Genomic DNA, 20,754 nt, shown 5'->3' with positions numbered 1-20,754 from the left:
GGTGAGCTGCTGACTCACCCGGCCAGTGCTCTATTCTCGCAACGTGCGATTAAAAGAGAGAGCGAGAGAGAAAAGAAGACTCGGGAGTCGTTAATCGCCCGGAAACCGAGTACAAAACGCCCGCTTGAGACAGGACACGAAGACCACGGACCAGACGATTGTTGCTGGTGCTGCTGGTTTTGTGAACGATCCTAAATGCTGAACCTGAAACGGACTTTAGGACTGCTGCAATATAAGTATGTAACCGTAGCCGGAGAGTAGCGATGAAGCATTGTGAATCCCTGAGAACTGAAAAAAAAAAAAGGAAAATCCGAGAGTGCTATATGATCACACGGGAACCTATAAATGTGTATATGTCCCCTTTAAACATTTGGGAGGACTCACCGAGAACAGCAGTATGCATTTACTTGTGCTTAAGATCCGATGTACTGTACGTATGTGTTTCGCATGCCGTATATCCTCAAACAGGCGCGATCGGGTATGCCTACACCGCCCTTGGCTAAATATCGCAAATATTAAATGCTTCCTATTTGAAACCTAACGGATAAGATCGCCACTGCACCTTGCGTCTGCACTTGCAAGCTATTTACACTAGAAATGACAGCCGTAATGACCGCACTGAACATTAACCAGACTGTTATCCCTTGACCTAAGACACGTTCTCGGACTAACGCTGCCTGTACCTCTCGAGCAACGAAGGTACTATCAAATTTCCTCGGAGACAGCGAGATACTTTAGTTTGATTAGTGTTGTAGTGTGTTTTGTGTAAGTTGTGTATCTGTGTCGTTAACTGTGCTTATTTCCTTTTTCAACATACTCATCTGGAGTACCATGCTAAACGTGCCGGCCAGGCAATCCTCTCCTAGATTCATTCACATCTCTCTATGTGACTTTTGTAAGGGTGTGCGAGCAAACGGAAAGAGTACAAGAAAAAATCCTGAGAAACGGCGTCGACCAAGACCAGATGGAGCATCCCTGACAGGACTGCAAGCCACTTCAAGGTAATCATTCTAACTACACGTGACAATCTTTATCAAGAAAGCGGCGCTTCAAGCTTGTCAGGGAGACAAGGCAATTATGGGGCATAAAATACATATATATATATATATATATATATATATATATATATATATATATATATATATATATATATATATATATATATATATATATGGTCAATACTGATATAACTAGAAGTTTATTGACACGTAAGATGTGCCCACGCACTCAGACTACAAGCTAGTCCACAAAGAAGCCATACCAGTGCGCTGTACCACTGCCCGCCGCGATTTCTCATTAGCTATGTAAGGCGCTCTGCTGTTGCGCACACGGTGACGGGGTTCGACTGAACAAAGCGCTCCTACACTCTGATTCAAGTGCGCGCTAAAAAAACTACCAGGTGGTCAAAACTAATCCCGAGCCTACTACTACGGCGTCTCGTAGGCCATGGTGCAGCAACTCCTTGACGCAAGCTTCCATCAATTCACTTAGGCCCATCCACTCAGCAGGCACTCACGGCCGCAATCTGAGCAAATTGGCGCCAAGGACTCGATGACAAGAAAAACATTTCCATGTAGTACTACGCTTGCGACCGCGGCAGCACGTCAGAACGCTCTGCTAGACCTGCAAGTAAAACTAAATTACCACCGCCAGCAAAGGCGCGCTGTTTGGGGTTCTTTAGCGCAACTCTACACAACGACGCGAGAGGAACACCAGCGAGAACTGCCTTGACCGCGCCGACTTTATGAGAAAAACCTACGAGAAGGCTTTAGAACCGGCTGGGCGGGATTCCATGAAGCAGCAACTTTCCAAACAAGGTGCAAAGGCCCATCCTTTCTTTCCCATTACCACACTCGCTTCAGCCACCTCACCAGCGCGAAAACTGGAACTTTACTCCCAAACAATACTCCCGAACACCTACTAGACGAAGACTGGCGAGTCGTACTTGGACATGGAATGTAGAAATTCCGGGACGCATAGCCGGTTACATAACCACCCATAAGCTCACGCACGCATTTCCGCGACGTTCCGCAACCTCTAGGCGGGACCCGGTGGGCAAGCAGTCTGTCTGCAAGTGGGTGGGATTGTGCTCTTCGCGGCAGCGTCTGTCGCGCAGCACTCGTCATGTTTCAGATCAAGTTTTTTTTTTCTTCTTCTTTTAAGCAACAGAGCATGACAACGCTGCAGGTGCCGCACAATCCGTTTCGTCGTTGCTGCTGAATCTAGAGGCACGCCAACGGCTAGGCTCACATGCTACATCCGTGCACTTGACTCTTATGGGTGGGGGAGGGTAGAAAAACAGGCCGGCCGATTCTCGTCTCCGCAGGAGAGTCGGGGAAGAAGCGGGTGGGCACTTCTCGGAAGGAGAGAGCCTCTCCGGAGGCCACGAAACGCTGTGCCCGCATCGCGCTCGCTGGCTACCTAGCTGACAAAAGCAGCGCTTTTCGCCCAGTCGCCCGAGCAGATGCACGGATAAAAAAATGCAAACGGGTTTGCTGCCAAAGCAAACGGGAGACCGGCAAAACAAGACGGTCGCGAAAACACTGCAGTTGCGAAAACACACGCGACGCGTGGCACTGCAGCAAGAAACTGCTGGCTGCTAGGTTAGAGTGTCGCCTAACATAGGCGAAAAAAAAAAAAAAAATAGAGGACAAGCTGGTGCTGGCGGCCAAACAACGCGTGGCATCGGTCTCGAGACCAAGTGCGAGAATCAAGAGCAACAGTACTCGCTGCCGCTTCCGAGCTGGCCAGGCAAAGAGCCACGGCATGGGACGCAAGGCCGGACGGCCGACCGCCAGCGGAACGGCGGCTGTCGCAGACCGACGGCCGAACATGGTCGGAGGACCTGCTGCCAGCAGCGACCACAGCACCGGGACGGGAGGAGAAGTTTTGCCGCTTTCTGTTTGCGGTTTTTTTTCTTCTCGGTCCCGTCGCGGAGCCCAGCTTCACAACAACGAGGGCAGGAAACGAGTCGCCGCGCCGCTGCTCGCGGCGGCGGTGTCTCACCCCCCCCTCTGGCACTGCCGTGCCTTTGAGGGCGCCTCTCTCCCTCGATCGCCCTCTCCCCGCTTTGCTTACCTTCATAGAGTTATCCCGACGGCGCGCTGTCGTCCGCAAAGACTCAAGGTAATCCAAAGACGCGGTCCACAGGCGACAGTCATGTTTGCCGGTCGACGACAGCACCGGCGCTGCACGCCAGGGCACGCGATTGCACTTTGTTGACGCGTCGCCGCGACCACGCGGTGAACCAGCCTCGTCGAGCAGCACAAGCGGCAACACGCGAACACGACGGCAGCAGCACCGAGAAGCAGCGTTGGCGGCACGCTCCGAGAGCGAACGCGCCCATAACTCCGAATGGGACTGTGCGGCGGCGCGCCGGTCGCCCCGCCGACGGAAAAGGAGAGAGGGGGAGGGGAGGGATGCGACCGGGACCCCCGCGGGGGGAGTAGGCCGCAGGCGAGGAGGCCACAGCGTCCGGACGAGCCGGCTGCCCCGCATAGTAGTAACTTGACGCGCTAAAAGATGGAGGCACTGTACAGGATGTCTTTACGCGCTCTTCGGGGGTGGCCGTAGAACGGAGGCGAAGGGTTCGACACCAAGTGCTCAGTTGGCAGCCTACTGCTGCTGCCATTTCCACAGGGGTATACGTCCACAGCACAATGCAAATTACCTGCCATAGTTGCTAAGTGACTGGCGTTCAGCTGCTACGCACGAGGTCGCCGGATCAAATCCCGGCCGCGGCGGCCGCATTTCAAAACGCCCGTGTATTGGGTGCACGTCAAAGAACCACAGGAGGTCAAAATTAATCAGGAGCCTCTCACTAGGACGTGCCTCATGATCAGACCATGGTTTTGGCGCGTAGAATCCCTGAATTTAATAAAATTCTTAATGCAAGTCTAGCCTTAGATATCCAATGAGAAGGAAATATGGCTGAAAGCACATTACACACAATCGTGCACAACGAGACCTAATAAGAACTGGGAAAGATAACGCACGTGATTTGCCCACGCTGCCCCAGCTCGCATAAGAACCCGCGAGAAAAAGATGGCAGAGGAAAAATTTGGAGGACGCATAAGATTCGTCTTTAAAAGTGGAACGCGACAGCGTTCTGCTTTTCATGCTTCCCGACAACTGCAGCTTATCTAGCCGTAACGTTTACCAGGAAACGCTGGCTGCGAACGCTGTGCACGAAGGCAAGCTTTGTGGTAGAAACGCGGCCTCTTGCGTTGGTCGACCTCCTGTTATTGTTTCGCACTTTTAATATTTCAGTATGAGAAGAGCTAACACAAAGGACATGCGCTGTCGGTGTTTTTTCCCATTATATTTGTTTGTGGGCTGCCGTTCTCAAAATTCCGAGGAATAACTTTGTAAAGAATGAAATACAAGGTACGAGCAACTTTGGTGGCAGCGGAATGGGTGGGTATGTGTGGTTCGGTATCAGGTTCGAAATTCTTTTTTGCCAAAACGACGTCCGACGCCGGATTTCTGCGACACGCAACGATAGCGCGTCGAAAGAAAGAAGGCAGAGCGGCGATGGTTTCCTTTTTCGCCTCCTTGTTCAGCGAACTTCAAACCCCTTCTAATAAGTAGGCCCGGCTGCTTTGCGAAGCTCAGATGTAGTGGGAGGAAGTTCACCAGGTTCAGTGGATAGTCCTCGTTGGGGCATGCGCATTTCCTCAGTCGAATGCTTCAGTCTTCAGATGACCTGTTACCAACGTACACTTGGGATATTTGCGTGTTCCGATTGCTCCGTCAAACTGAGCTCATTGACGACAAAAACTCATTGACGACAACAAAAAACTAACGATTAAGATGCGACTTTACCGCTTCACACGATACTCGGCTTAGTGAGGTTTCGCTCGAGGCTTCTGTAAGATAAACAGATAAATTTTACAATCCGAAAGAGGAATACTATTTCAGTTTGCACTGGTAATGTACCCTTTTAAAGCCCTATTTTGCTTCTTTCTTCCTTTCATTTGGTCAAAAAGCGGTTGACGATTACTGGAGGAAGTGTAGGCCCAAGCGTTTCTACTTCATTGAGTTTCGCGCCGATAACCTCTGCGCAAGCAACGTTAGCGTGACGTCATGGAAGCATTAGATTTTTTCGCATTTGGGCCGTTTTGCCGCACAACAAAAAAATTTCGAAACCTCCCAGATCGCGTTCTTGGTTCCTTTAGAATGCAATATGGTCCTTATTTACCTACAGGCATCTAGACCCGAGTACAAGCTGTTAAAAATCTGTGACGTCTCGGCGAACTGGTACGGGAACTTCATGCTATAGTGTTTCGTTCTGGCATATTTTCCGGCTTATCACGCCTGCTCATACGGTAAAAGCGGCCGCTTCGCTATTGCAGAAACGTGGTTTACTAACACAGCTCAACTTCGTTCTGTGAACTTTTAGATAAAGGCCGCGTAACGTTACCAGCAATGCGCTGATAGATGTCATAAACCATTTTAGAATACGAGCCCCCAAAGATAGGGGGCCCCTAACGGTTAGAGTCTCGCCACAGCGCATGCGCCAGCCCAAACGGTATCTTTGGGTTTCTAAAAGTCCTTAATGGTAAATTTCAAAAATAATAATGTGGGTGCTCCAAACGTGATTTGCGCAGTCTCAACGTTGCCGCGAACACCTCCAAAACGTGTCAACGCCTCCTCACTGAAAAAAATTAACTCTCAGGTATACTTTTCATCCTGTAAGATATTACGAATTGCGTTATTTCTGTGCAGGTGCTGCTGGAACACCGCCCCCATCGCCCGTCGGCCCATAAAGCGGTGAAGGCACTTTTGTGCTTCTTAAGGACGACGGGCTTGTGCGAACAACTCTGACTATTAATGCAATTTCTGTAAGGCCACACACGTCAGCGAACTCACTGCAATTTCCTTCTTTCCTTCCCTCCTCTCTCCCTGTTATCTTTGTTTTTCCCCTTTCCCTTTCCCCCGGTGTAGGGTAGCCAACCGGACATGATTCTGGTTAACCTCCCTGCCTTCTTCTTATCTCTTTTCCTCCTCCTCCTCCGTTATTTCACGGTTTTCCTTGTTTTGCTCTCTCTCTCTCTCTCTCTCTCTTTTTTGCTAGCGGGGTTTCACGTGCCAAAACCACAATGTGATTACGAGGCACGCCATAGTGGGGACTCCGGAATAATTTGGACCACCTCGGGTTCTTTAGCGTGCACCTAAATCTAAGTACACGGGTGTTTTCGCATTTCGCCCCCTTCGAAATGCGGCCGCAGTGGCCGGGATTCGATACCGCGACGTCGTGCTTAGCCGCCCAACACCACAGCCACTGAGCAACCACGGCGAGTTGTTTTCTTTTTCCTTCCTCGTGCAGAAAGGGCGCTGCAATACACTGACGCAAGTATTAGCACCCTCCCGGCGGGGCAGACCGCGAACGCAAAGTGGTCGCTTGCTGGGGCACCCTAAGCTCTAGGCCCCTACTATAAACGTCCCCAGTGTGGAGCCGCTGCGGCGGCCGCCGAAACGCCAGTCTTTTCGGCGCATGATGGAAGGCCTTTACTTCAAGGGATTCCCTCGCTGCCCATACCCGTGTGGAACTGCAGCGTGAAACCCATTCAATTAATCAATCAGTGAGCACTGCTACCACCGCGCGCGGGTACAGCGTCATTCTGCGGCTGCCTGTGGCCGCATCCACCATTCGGTGCTCCTGGCAAAAAAAAGAAAGGGAGAAGCTACAGTGCGCACACTATATAGACGCAGCCCTCTCTCTCCCCTCGCGTGTTCGATCCCCATACAATACGACAGGAGGAGCTCAGAAGACGAGTCATGTTGCACTCTAAAAGCAAGATATTGTCTTTCAAGCAGAAGTACGCCGAGCTATATATAACGTATTTATCGCTTTCATTCAGCCCTCCCCACCCACCCGCCCCCTTTTCCAATCTTTAATAATACGCCCAGACTTCTTACCGCTGAATGGTTGGCCGAACTCATAGCCGTCACAGATATTTCAAAGGCAACAGAACGACAAAGAAGGGTAACTAAGAATGTCCAAAACAAAAAAACGCGGTCAATTGATGGAACCACTAATGGAAAGCGGCGCACAAGTCGGCGCTTCTACAATTGATGCAGTTTCGGGCGGAGACCCAGCGTATACGTCTCTGCTGCGCACGGTATTCCGTTTCGTGATGATGTACACGTGCAGCTACCAGGAATCGGGCCTGAGACACTGTCCATAAATAAATATCCACAAATGTGAATTTCATTCTTACGTATTTATTTTTTAATAACGAGGCCACATAAGAGAAATGCGCAGGTGCTAGTCTACAGGTACAGCGTGATTCGTATAAGCTGCACTCGCCGAGAGGGACGCAGAAGCTTCAGTTGAAGAAATCATACGCTGGGGGGGGGGGGGGGGGAGGCTCCTAATTGGGGACGACCGCGGGCGGGCGCGGGGATGAAATCAATTGGCACGACATCAGGGTAACAGCAATACTTCGAAAAGCTTAGCCAAAGAGAAGAATCTTGTACAACCTGTCTCGAAGTGTACTCATCTTTTATCACCCGCGAAATAACGCCCAGAACGTTGTTTTTAGCCGCTATAAGTCTCCCACCAATTTCCGAAGACATTCGCACGTGCGAAAAAAAAAATATATATCGTGAACAAATCATCATCTCTGCTCAGTGGTCGTAGCCCCCTCCTTGTATTTTCCTTTGTTGTGTTCGTGTTGCGTCGCTACTTAATGTCAGCAGGTGAACGCCCCACGTGCACGTACGCAGAATTGATGGATGGTACTTTCCAATCTGCGAGCGCTCACCTCCACGATGATGAGGATATTTAGCTAATGGCATCCCCTTTGAATCAAGGTGGCAACAAATAGTTGCCTGACCTCTCTCAATTACGTATGCAATTACCATAACGTACGTAATCTCTCGTTCTGCCTATATTACCGCTTCATTCTGTAAAGTTGTCTACAGATGGATGACTATCGCGTTCCCATTTCTTCCATGCTTCTCTTCCACTCCAGTCGAGACTTGGCTAACATCCACTCGCTGACCAGTTAACGCTCCCATCAAGACACTGGTGAGGTACCCAGCCTGTTACGAACGGCCTGCAAGGGTACTGAGCTACAAAATTTTCTCAGCCAGCCGCAGCTGCAGGGGTGGCGATATTCGAAGAACCAGACCTTGGAACGCGCCAGGCCCGCTGCGATGACTCGCTCTGGGAAAACAACAATACGCCGCGTCCCCAAGCGAGCGCCGCCGGGATGGCTAGACGCAGTCGGCGGACCAAGTATTGTTAGTAGATACACTGTCACGGCTTGTTTGAAGCGGTGGAACTCCTGGGAGAAGATGTCTTGCGGCCGTCTCACGGGGCTTAGAAGTCATGGACAGACGCGGCGGCCATTGTCTGCAGAGTCAACACTGGGATGAAGAGACGCCCGCTCGGGGCAAGACCCGTGTCTGCGAAAACCCTCTCACCTTAGTGTGGTCAGTGAAATCTGTGCGGAAGTGAGTGTGTAAACCCTCCCCCTCAAAGGCGGGTCGGCTACGATGACTTTGAATGCTCCGAATCGGTAGCAGGCTGAACGGCCGTTTTTCCCTCACCTAGGGATCTAGGGAGGACAGAGTGTAATTAAGGAGCCGTTGGCGGCTCCTCAGGGTGCATTTCTCTTTCAGTCATGTTAGACTGATGAACTGTAACGTTCTCATGTAAATACCGTAAATAAATCCCATATTCCTCGTTCTCGATCAGAAAAAGTCTCTCCTTTCAATAACGTCTTCAGCGTGGATAAGTTGGGCGACGGCATGGGCCAGCTACCATCTATTTCATGCCCGACCCCAAACATTAGAAGGCCTAACGACAGGCACAACAAACTGCATTTCCGGAGAGGTCGGAAAGTTTCCTCCTGGACGCCCGGTAACTATCTCACCAGGTCGGTGTCCGGAACCTCCAACGCCCACCGGCCAGGGACGTTGAAAAGCGTGCCGAAGGGATGTTTACGCTCGAGGAGGGACGATTATACTGGCGGATTATTCTACATTCTTGCGGCCATTACGCTGGGAAGAGAAAAGTTACGAACAGAAACATGAATTGCTCTCGAGGGTGCTACGATGGCAACCAGTTTTCCTTCTGCTTCTCGGTCGATGACGACTGACGATTAACCATCTCTGGAATGGCGTCGATCAACTCGCTGAGAACGTTTGGGCTACTTGTCAAACGACCTGTGCACCTACCTCACACGCACACTTTGCCCACGTTGCTTAAGTTCCAATAGTGCACAATTCGACGTCGTTGCGTCTCCAATCACCGCTGTCTCACACAAAAGCTTTGGAATGTGGCTGCGACGGCGGGCGATTGCTCGCATGAAGCAGCGGCGACAGGCACTTGGCTTGTGTATCGAACAAGCGGCAAGCATCCCCCGTTGAGGGCCGATTTAGGGTCGATTTACGCTCGAGCCGCCCATCACCGCAAGCCGCACCGCACGCGTGCGGTCGCGCGAAAAATTGCACGTATCCAGCACTTGTGCGCAAATTACCATTTACACTGTGTGCACAATGTATACCTTACACATTGTAAACCGAAATTTTTGCACAAGTGTTTGATACGTGCAATCTTTCGCGCGACCGCACGCGTGCGGTGCGGCTTGCGGCGATGGGCGGCTCGAGCGTAAATCGGCCCTAAGGAGGTTCGATAGAGTCACGCCGAGCGATCACTCTCTTCCCCATCGGCTATAGCGGGTAGGAATTTATCCTGGTAATTTTCGCAAGTGATGACGTTACGTTACATGGATGGCCAGCCCTACAAGGAGCGACCACCCTGTTCGGGACACCGGAGGTCGTCTGTGAAAAGTTTGCGTGACCACATTTGAAAGCGTAAGTACCTTAGTTTCACAGCCCTTTCGTCGCGGCGACCTTGCGGATATTCTACGAGGTCAAGAGCATGGAAATACAGGCATAAATAAATAACTAGTAAAAAAACAACGTTAGAAAACAAAGATTCTCGGGCATCCGCCCAATACGAAGTTTCCAGCACTGCCGCGCGTTGCTGCATTGTATATCTTCTCACTTCTTTTTTTTTCCTTTACACACACACTCTCTCTCTCCTTCCTTCTCGCTAATGAAACGAGGCGCATCCGAAGCCGCCCTAGGTTGCCGTGCTTCCTGGTCGTAATTCTTCGTTACGTCGCCGCAAATAAGCGAGCGCTGTATTTTCCTCGGTATACGGCTGCAGCGTCCGGACCGCGGGCTGCGGCTCAACACACAACAGGTGAGCCCGCGGCCCACGCTGGGCGCCTCGCGCGAAAGCGCGTACGCACACAACGCGAGTGGCGTGCAGCGCATATGCCACAGCGCAAGGCGCACTCATCCATGTATTGAACCGCGGCGCGTAATACACAATGCACGACGCGCGCGCGCAGGCGTAGGCGGAGGGAGAGAGGTACCCGTGCTCTGCGCCTCCTTTGCCCACCGTTGCTCTCGCTTTCTTTTTTTTTTCCCTTCCACCCCAACGCGAAGTTCGTCGAATGCGGCGGCGGCGGACCTTGCGGGACGCGCCTAAAGGTCAGGGTTTTGACCTTCAGACTTGCACCGGGTCGGCCTAGACCAAGCGGCCACCGAGGAAAAAATAAAATAAAAATGAAGTCGCGCGAGCGCTTACGGTGGGCGGGAAACGCTGCTAATATAGCAAAATACGCGGAGCCCGTACATTCACCGAAGTAAGAAGACCGTATACACAATACTCTATATATATATACACACTGCACCGTGTTTCCTTTTCCTAGCTCATGCGGTATACGCGCCTTCCACGAAGTGTGAGAGGTGACGATGGCCGCGGCGCTATACTTACGATAAAGGTGCGTTCGCGCGACTCCCAAGAGGACAAAAATATGTTTGCCGCAGCTCGTCACCAACCGGCTTCAGACACCGCAAAGCAATTAGTTGCTACATATGTGAGCGAGCAACGAAAGAACCAAGCAACCACTTGTCAGGTATACGCACGCTCTTCGTCAAAAGTATACGGGCTACGTTGCCTGCGACTGCCAGCATGACGATGCATGGCTCGGCAAGGAAGTTCCAAGTGGTATTCCACACATATATTCAGACACTCTGGGGAATGAAAAGAGCTCCCGCACTGGCCATCGAGAGGTCTGGAGTGTCGGGATCGCCGCGGGAACCGTCGCGCACAGACGAGGGGCCTATAATGGTGAAGGCGCGGAGCTATGGCCCGTATACTTTGAAGAAAGGCTGTACATGCTCAGAGGCACATTATCACAGCTGAAAGCTAGACAGGTCCCCGCAACGTGTACCCATGTCCGCGCTAAGTAAGGTGTAACTGCACCACGAAAGCAGGCGCAGTAGAAAAATATTGAAAAAAGAGTAATAGCGAAAACAATAAAGGGGGAGAGCAATTCTCAGTAACGTGTTCCGGCGTGTTAAAACTACGGCGCAAGCAAAAGGTAGGCGAAGACGGAAAAGAATGCAACACCAGACTTCTCGACACCGGCGCTACGGTCGTGCAGGTCGTCGTCAACTTTTCGCGATGAAGTTCGCAACACAAACACCTTGCCAACTTGCTCAGTTGACCCTTCTCTGAAAAGCTGCTTATTCGCTCTTGTTACGCTCTTGGCGCCTCGTTTACCGCCGACGGGTTCATCGACGAACTGTACCACTCGGCATACTGCTAGCGGAACATCGCGATAAGGATCGCGACGAAGAAGGCTCAAGACGATATTTTTACACGGCGCTCGCCCGACTTCTTCCTTTCGCATCCTCCATCGAAGGATAGCAAAGTGCGCGGCTTGACCAAGACAATGGCGTCGGTCGGTAAGGAGAACTGGCGAGGCAGACCGAACGAGGCAAGCAGCCGACCGTCGTAGCGCAGGTATACCTGCATACACTCCCGCCACAGGCTATACACACATGCGATGCAAGAAATGTGCACAGCATGAGCCACCGCGGAACGAAGAGAAACCGGTTCCTTCTAGGAAACCAGCAGGCGACGCGGCCGGAACACCGCCCGCCTTTAATGTGCATAGAGTGCGCGCGCCCCTGGCAAGGCCACGATTTCGTTGCACCTTCCGCGAATCCATTTCCATCGGTGCTCATATATGTGTGAGCATTACAGCAACGAATTTGCCAAGCAACGTTTCGCCTACGGAGACAAGCAAATCGAACGCGAACGGTCAAAGCGGTGTTAAATAACATTGGCGCATTAAGCTACATAACGGCATTCGCGGGAGCGTCGCCCCCGGTGTAGGCGCGCTCAACATAGGTATAGCGAATACTTGAGATTGAGCTCGCGCCAGTGGAACGTCGTTCCAAAGGAAAAAAAAAAAAAAGAAACGCTCAGATTCGACGCAATGTTGGAATAACTTAGCGAGGTATACAGCAGCACCAGAGGATGACACGATCTCAGTCTCGTCGCCTGTGCACAGCTGCTACAGCTGTCTTCGTCCGACGGGCACGAAGGCCATGCATATGATGCTTGTCGAGGGAACACGGGCAAGAGAAAAATAAGGCGTTTATTTAAAGGGGCACCAAAGAGAACAATATATTCGAGCTGTAGTAGTAAATTATACCGCTCTACATTACCAAAGAAAAGGCCACTGTTACCCTGAGAGCGGGCTTGATAATTACGCCAGAAGATACGCAATAACGAAGCACAAATGGCGAATTAAGCCACCTTGAAGTTCCTGCACCACGTCGCCGTGACCCCATAGACTTTGACGGCATCTGCTCGGTCCCAGTTAATTTCTTTTTATCGGTAAAGATTAACTGATGTACGTAGTGTTTTAAAGAAGCCAAAGACTGAACATGCAGCAAATTTCGAGCAAATTTTACTGCCGCCACAACGGTCCAAATAGGAGAAAAATACTTTCAAATCCGTGACGTCACAGTGACGTATAACATGCTAACAAGTTGGGCCGTCATTTTCCCTTCGATTAATCAGCCTCTTACCGCAGAACTAGTGAAAATAGAGATTATAAAGGGCATAGTTCACAAGTGCGGACTGATTCAGTGTTTCGTTTCTCCTAAGTGTCCCTTTAAAACGCGTATGTCGCAAGTTACTGTTGTACTTGCGACGCATACATATATGCTTAAACTAATCATACATGCATATGACACAATGACATATATATGTATATGCTTAGACTAATTATACAATCGACCTTATAATATATACGGCAACAGCCGTACAGAGGCAGCCGTTGTCGAAATGCCCGATTTTATCGCGTTTCGAGGTCGCAAATATGTATTCTATTTCTGATGGACATTTTGCATAAATGCACACAACCCTGTAAGCGCACTGGATTCCTACCACTATCATGAAGGATAGACGTGCGGTGTTTCAGCGAACACTTTCAAAAATTTTTAAAGGTTTCCTGTGGCAGATATCACTCAAAGCGGCGGACACTACTTGCACGCAGAATTGAAATACAAATTCGATTAATTAACAAGAATTCACTAATTAACTTTTTAGATAATTATCTTATGACCCATATTACAACTTACAAATTCTAGCAGCGGACTTTCTAGGCCTGCCTCAGAGTGCTTCAACAGTGGCTACGATAGCGATCGCTAGAGACCACCTTGTCAAGACCCACATTGATATTGAAGTACTCAGGACCCATATAAGGCATCTAGCCAGGACTCCTCGTCACCACTTAGCATCTCTACCAGCGGACAGAACACACACATCTTTCAGCCAAACGATAACCGCATATGATGAATAATTGCCAGCTTGTTTCACTCCGGCTGCGAGACCTTCGATTCCTCCATGGTGCCTCGCTCAGCCAAAAATCAACCTCACTATACCTGGTACCTCGGAAAAAGCTGATCTACCATCACCAGCCCTTAGACAGCTCACGCTACTATATTTGTACGAGAACTACCGTGACTCTACGCATATTTACACTGATGGATCTGTCCTTCCAAGCAGCTCCGCGGCGGCAATCGTCATACCAGCGAAAGCTACAACAATCAAATTTAAGACGACCCACGCGACAACATCGACGGCAGCAGAGCTCGCAGCGTTCTTTACTGCCCTTCATCACATTGGTGATGAACTGCCACACAAGTGGACGATATTCTGCGATTCGAAGGCGGCACTGCAGTCTCTACTGTCACCTTTACGACGCGGACCGCACGAACACCTAATATTCCATATTACAGAGACGTTACACCATATAAGTGATGCAGGCCATGAAATAACCTTCCAGTGGCTTCCAAGTCACTGCGGGATTATCGGCAATGAACGGGCGGATGAAGCTGCCCGCTCAGCCCATACTGAGGAGCACCATGTCCCAATTCCTCTTTCTAGAGCTGACGCACTTGCTCGGCAGTGCACCGCGTCGCAATGGAATGAGCCACATTTAAGAAATACGCGACTTTACTCACTTGATCCCACATTAAGTCTTCGAGCGCCATCACAGCTTCGCCGTAGAGACGCCACGCTTTTATATTGACTTTGGTTGGGCGTTGCCTTTACCAAAGCCTATGCATTCCGCATAGGGATGACCGACACCGCAACCTGTGACCACTGCGGCCACGAAGAATCAATTGACCATATCTTGTGCGCCTGCCCGCAGTACAGTCAAAAGAGCGAATGCCTTCGCCACGAACTTGACCAGCTGGACGACCAACCACTATCAGAAAAAAGAATTTTACACCATCGAAAGGACGTACCGTCACAGAAGAAGGCCGTGCAAGCACTATTGCGCTTTTTGCGATCTACCGGCCTGTGTGAACGACTTTAAATGGAACGCCTCTTGTGTGTGTGTGTGCCTCCGTGTGTGCGTGTTTCTTTAACATTTTCCTCTCTGTCCTCTTTATAACCCCTATCTCCCATCCCCAGTGTAGGGTAGCAAACCGGAGACCGATATCTGGTTGACCTCCCTGCCTTTCCTCTTTATCTCTCTAGCAGTGGACTTCGCAAGGATCGAATTCTCAGGACGACACCAGTTTCGAGATATAAATTAACGAACTTTGCGGAGAAATGCATTCGCGCTCCAGTTACTTGTGTGCTTCAGTGCATAAAACGACGTTTTGTTAACAAATGAACTGGAGCGCCAATGCATTTCTTGAAAATTTGTTCCAAGTGGATCCGCCTTGCGAACTCAACGGCTAGAATTTGTAAATTGCAATATGGGCCATAATGTAATTAGTTAAAAACTTCATTTGTGAATTTTTATTCATTAGTAAATTTTTCATCTGAATTTTTTGTGTAAGTATTGTCCGCCGCTTCGCGTAGACCAGCTCATGAACTACAATTGTGATATTTGCCACAGGCAACTAACTCTTAAAGATTTTTGAAAGTGTGAAACTATAGCCTGCCCGTGTCCATCTCTCACAATGGTGGCCGAAAACTGGCGTCGCCCTACTGCAGTATAGTGCTGTCGGCACTATGCAAGTCCCCTATAGGACTCGGCATGCGGGGCCCAGCGCATCGAAAGGGCCAATCCTGGAAAACCTAAACTAAGGAGAAGCCGCAATGTATAGTTTAAGTAAGTCATGCACTTTGGTTGCTACGCAAATGAGCTTGACGAGCACGGTGATCTGTTAGCGCGCTCTTTCTCCACCTCTCGTTCTGACCGTATTTATTTAGACCGCCAAGTCCAGCCTCGAGTTGGGGCTACAACGATTCCGAAGCCTCGACATCTTGCAAGGGGTCGCACTGCCCGGGTGGAACGTTCATCTCGAGACAAAAGAGCTCGCTCGCCATTTGCGAATCTGCGTGTTGCGCAAGATCCGTCACTCGCCTCGCCGTGGCAAGCACTGCCCCCTCCGGAATCGCCGCACCGCTCCCGCTAGCGAAAGCGGCCGCGTTCTGGTCAAAAGAGAACGCGGGCTCGCTCTCAGCGCGTTGCTCGCACGAAGGAATGACCCGAGTGGACGAGACAACGAGGGAACATCTCGCGAGCGAAAGCGAGAGGCGACGCGCCATGCCCGATGCCCGCGATGATTACCCGCCGCGCGACGACCGCACCAACGGCCGACCGTCTCGAGACCGCCGAAAATTTCGCCGGACGCGCTTCCCCGGTTCGCCGCGACCCCCAGTGCTGCGCCCCGGCAACCTTACCACGAGACGTCGGGCTCTACTGCGAGAGGAGCCCTTCTTAAACGACCGTGGCGTAATCGCTCGACGACGAGAGCAAGAGGAACGACTGAGGAAGACAAAAGGGACGCCCTCCTCTTCGAGCAGTGGCAGCGAGGCAAGCCAAGAAGGAGGGGAAGAGAGCGAGCGAGTGGGGGGGGGGGGGGGGGCAGTTTGGGACGCCCCGCGACCTTAGGGGCGGGCGCGGCACTGCCTCGGCTTGCCGAGTACCAAGGTCGGCAAGAAAGGGCCAAAATAGACACATTTAAAGCGCTCGTCGACAGCGCGGCGCCACCGGGCGGCCCACACGCAACACCGCTCATCATTGCGAAAAGTAAAATAAAAGATGAGCCGCAGTGCACGAGTGCTGCCAGCCGGCCGCGCTCGTACGCCCCGAGCTCCCATGCGGGGTCGTACATGGGCTAGTAGCCAGCGCCGTGCCCTTGCAGCCCCCAAGTGCCGCTCTACACACCTTTTCATCTCACGCACAGCGTCTCAGCTGCGACCATGAAACGCGTTCCCCGGGCTGACTCGCAACGGCCACGGGCAGCACGGCCATTCCGCATAACCACTCGTCGAAAACGCCAACGTTTGCTCGTTCGCGGAGAACGACGTTTCGTCGTCTGCGCAGCCGCCACGGGCGCCGCGGAACTTGGAAATGTGAGACGCTATTTTTGAGGCGACTGCGGCGAGTGGGCATAGCAACGCGCTATAGCGGAATCACGGCGACGACTAGCCAAGACACCGCACGCAGGCAACCCAGTGATGACGTCACACCAACTCGCCCAAATGCAAATGTGGCTTTAAATAGTGTCCATCATCTGGGACTGATGAAAGCCGTCGCCTCCGCCAACTGCGAAGTAGCAGGAGCGCCGAAGAAGCATACACGGGCATGGCAAAACTGTTCTGCGGAAGCTCGTAAGGTGGAGGAAACTTAATGAACGGAGAAAAAAAAAAAAGCTTGACATCCACGTGTGTTGTAGCACGAAAATGTCCTTCGCAGCTTCGTGCTACGAAACAGGTGGTTGTCAACTTTTCCTTTTCATGTACAGGCATATACTCTTCTCGAAATGATTACGAAACCTGTCGGCTGCGTCAGGTATTCGGCTAAGGCGGGATATTTCCGTGCAATATTCGAACGCCGTGACAGTCATCACAGTGTTTTGCCCTTAAGCTGATGTCTGAAACGATAATCAGTCATACGCGAATTCGCAATACAGCAACGTGAAGTACGGTGAACTCGGTTTAGAAAAAGTCTGGTACGATAATTCCATAAACTATAGCGTATAGCGATTTGCAGCGCTACATGGAGACGCAAATATGATTACACAGTCAACCCAAAACGAAGGCCATTCGAGAATGCCCCCGTTGAGATTTTCCACTGCGAAAAGTCGTTTTGCGCGGCGTTCTCGAGGTATCCGCCTTGAGGGCGGCACTTAAAAATGGCCCGAGGAAACCATCCTCGAACCCTCAATGATATACGTGTAGGATAAGCGCCAGACATGGCGCGTTGCCGTGAAATGTTCGTTCGTGCCTTGGCTGCGGGACACTCAACCCCGTATTCACAAAAGGGCCTCGAATCGAAACTCTTCCTCGACTCCACGGATGGATGGATGCATATCATGAGCTTCCACTTTGAAGGATGATGACTCGAAGCTCGTTAATGTTGCCTTTCTACTGAACTTACAGCCGGGCGTTAAGATACGTGGTCCGTGTTAACAAACTCTTCCAACCCGAAACTAATCTATCGTCCTGAAAAGCAAAGTCCTTAGGCTGAAGACATTGCGCTTCAATTACGGTTCTCCTTGATTTAGACGACGCTCAGTTAAAAAACACACACACACACATTCATTCCAGTGCATTCGATGGGATACGGAGAGCTAAAAATAATTAGAAATTTAAAAAAATGAACCGTGTAATAGGTGAAAGGTATTACTTTAGTTACCATAATCCTTCATTCGTTTAGTAATTTAACGTTGTGGAGGAGTCGGCGACATACTGTACTTGTTACGAACATTTCCAACAAGTAAATAAATAAATAAATAAAAGAAACGGAAAGCACGCGCCATACATATAGTTATCGCTCAGGTGTCGCCTCAGAGTTAAAGTGCACTTTATCGGAGTGTAATAAAAGCGCACAGTGGTGGCATAGTCAAGGCGTGGCGTTGCCATCCACTTTCTCGAGTCGAGCGGTGAAACTTTCTAAAACACGGGGGGGTGCAGGTTTTATCCTCCCGCGGCGCACTGACGTGAAAACGAAGGAGAGAGAGGTCTCTGAAGGGAAAAGCGCCATGTTTTGCTCCCGCGCGAAGAGAGACGAGGGGAAAGGGCTGTAGGCGTACCGGTGCCCGACTGGCACAGAACAGCCCGCCGCACGCGGGAGCGGAAAGTGCCCGGCATCGCGTCAAGCAGTCGCGACAGTGAACCCCGCACAAAAGAGCACACAAGTGCCAGACATTCCTCATCGTAAGCGTGTTGACACGTCAGGGGGCGACCGGCCCTGTTCTGGCTTTCTTCTTTAACGAAGGCGCCGAGAGTTCGGAACTCATTACATGCGCGTATGTGTAGGGACTCGGTATGGTGCGTGATGCAACCTGTCCTCGGCTTTTTGCCTGTGTGTGTTCAAGTGTGTCTAGGACTACGCGTGGACTTCACTCGCTCTCCTATCTAACTTCGCTGTGCACATTCGGAACCTGTGACGTTACTTCTTATTTTACAATGTTTTTATCATTATTATTACTATTACGTGAAAGAGAGTACCCGTCGCCATTATAAGTGACTAAATCTCTCTTATTTTCTTTTCAATAATAAAAATAGGTGCAAAACTATTTTTTTTCCTTATACGATCATAAAGCAAACGGTGCATCCCATATCGCAAATTCTCCTTTACAGCCCGCGGCAAGCCCTATTATATTGGTAACGGGGTACCTATACAGGCGGATGCGCTAAGCAATAACACACCTGTGGACAGCTGTGCGTCAACCCGCGGGCAGATTTCCTTTATTTCGTGCACCACAGAAATCATGCGCATACAGAAGCCGCCGATGGCGGGAACAGGAGCTTGAGCCGCAGGCATGCGTGCGCGTAGACGCTATTTATTGCAATGTGGCCAGACGGACGCAAGGGTTCGATGACGCATACAGCTCCAGTGTGGGCATCTATAGAAGGGTCCCCCATGCAGGCTAAATCTCTGATTATAGCATTACACTACGACCGCATATCCGGCACATTTCAAAACGCGTAACGTTAACGCGGTACACATGTGCGTATTCAATTAGCCCTTCCACAGACTGCCCCGACAACAAGGCCAACTATGCACCGAATTCCATCCGAATACGAACAAACTGTTTATTCACAAAAAAAAAAAAAGAAGATTCTAATAGCACACATGTTGGTGTCTCGGTGCACAACGCAGCGCCGGAATCTCTCGACGGAAACACAACGCCGATACCGAAACTACCGCGTATCGGCCGCCACTCTCGGGGCTGGAGACTTACGCGGGAAAGGGCGCGATGATATGGCCGGAGCGCGGCGTGAGTCACTGCCGCGCCGGCAGCAGCAGCGCCGGCAGGCCTGACCAGCTGGGAAGCCCGCCAAGGTTCTCGCTTTTCCTGCCCCCGCCTCACGGCGCGGTTGGGAATCTCCGGAGCGTGACCGGCAACGGCGGCAGGCCTCCACCGTGAGCGCCGTGCGAACCGACGCGCTCGTCTGCGTCATGTATGCGGCGGCGGCGCGCTCGCTCACGGCTCACGCACGCACAAAGGGACAGGCACGCACATTCGTCGAGATTTTCTTTCTTTCTTTTTCTTCTGGGAGACTCGGAGAAACGCGTCGTCTCCGAAACACACACACACACACGGGGCCGCGGGGCTCGGCGTCGCAGCAGCGCCTTCTCCCCTTTGTCCTGCTGCGCTGTGTACGCGCAAAAGCGCGTGCGAGACCTCCTCTCTCCCGCCGACTGCCGTGCGCGCGCCTCCACGAATTTGAGACGGAAAAGCCCCGCCAGCTCCAGTACGGAAAAACGTGACCATTGCAGTAACTAGCACTGACGAGACGACGGAGCACGGCGGTAACGCGAAATGCGCAAATTAAGACTGGCCTATAGAAGGGCTGGGCGTTGGTGTGACAGAGCACCTTGTACACTAGGCGACTCTGGCGCGCTCGGTGTCACCCGCAAGCGGCGACGCAGGCAAGTGCGCCCTCTGCGAAGCAAGGACGCCCGCGACAAATCGCACGGTCGCCGAAAGGCTCCGCGCGTAGAGCGAAGGAGAAATTGTCTGCAAGTGTGAGCTTACTAAAAAATGTAGTCAGAGGAGGGAAAAGGAGTTCAGGAGGTCAGATGCTCGTAATAGAAGCAAATTCACGCTTTAATTATTTTTCTTCAGATTTTTTTTTTTTTATGCACGGTGTCTTTGTATCTCGTATCTACAAGTCGATACGCCATTAGGTCGGAGCGCCAATTGTATTTGAACAAATAACCAGTTAATTACGCGTGATATGACATACAAGGCGGGTTCAGATAACCACGAAAGACGGCCATGCGCGGTGCGCTTCGCGACACGTTTTTCAGTAACTGTTTGAACATAAAACATCAACACTCTTCGCAGCTTTCACCACCTAACAAATTGAACGGTCGAGGCAACACCAACAGGAACACTGAGGAAATGTAGAACCCTCTCTCCGCGCATAGTTTGGCGTTACATCCA

At 51.1% G+C, this 20,754-nt stretch overlaps 1 protein-coding gene across 5 annotated transcripts in view; it reads right to left on the bottom strand.

The window, feature by feature from the left end:
* Positions 1-20,754, bottom strand: part of LOC126516413 (rap guanine nucleotide exchange factor 2-like) — a 635,146-nt gene that overhangs the window by 126,534 nt on the left and 487,858 nt on the right. The window contains exon 1 of one of the 5 annotated variants that reach the window (XM_050166525.3): positions 3,079-3,342. The exons of the other annotated variants lie outside the window; for them this stretch is intronic. Coding sequence (XP_050022482.2) covers positions 3,079-3,084 — 6 coding nt within the window. The 5' untranslated portion in view covers positions 3,085-3,342. Of the gene's footprint in view, positions 1-3,078; positions 3,343-20,754 lie in introns of those variants that run through there. 5 annotated transcript variants of the gene reach the window in all.

Source organism: Dermacentor andersoni, chromosome 1 (genome assembly GCF_023375885.2).
Source record: "Dermacentor andersoni chromosome 1, qqDerAnde1_hic_scaffold, whole genome shotgun sequence".
In the NCBI taxonomy this organism is placed as follows: domain Eukaryota; kingdom Metazoa; phylum Arthropoda; class Arachnida; order Ixodida; family Ixodidae; genus Dermacentor; species Dermacentor andersoni.
This window is presented reverse-complemented; position numbering and strand designations above follow the sequence as displayed.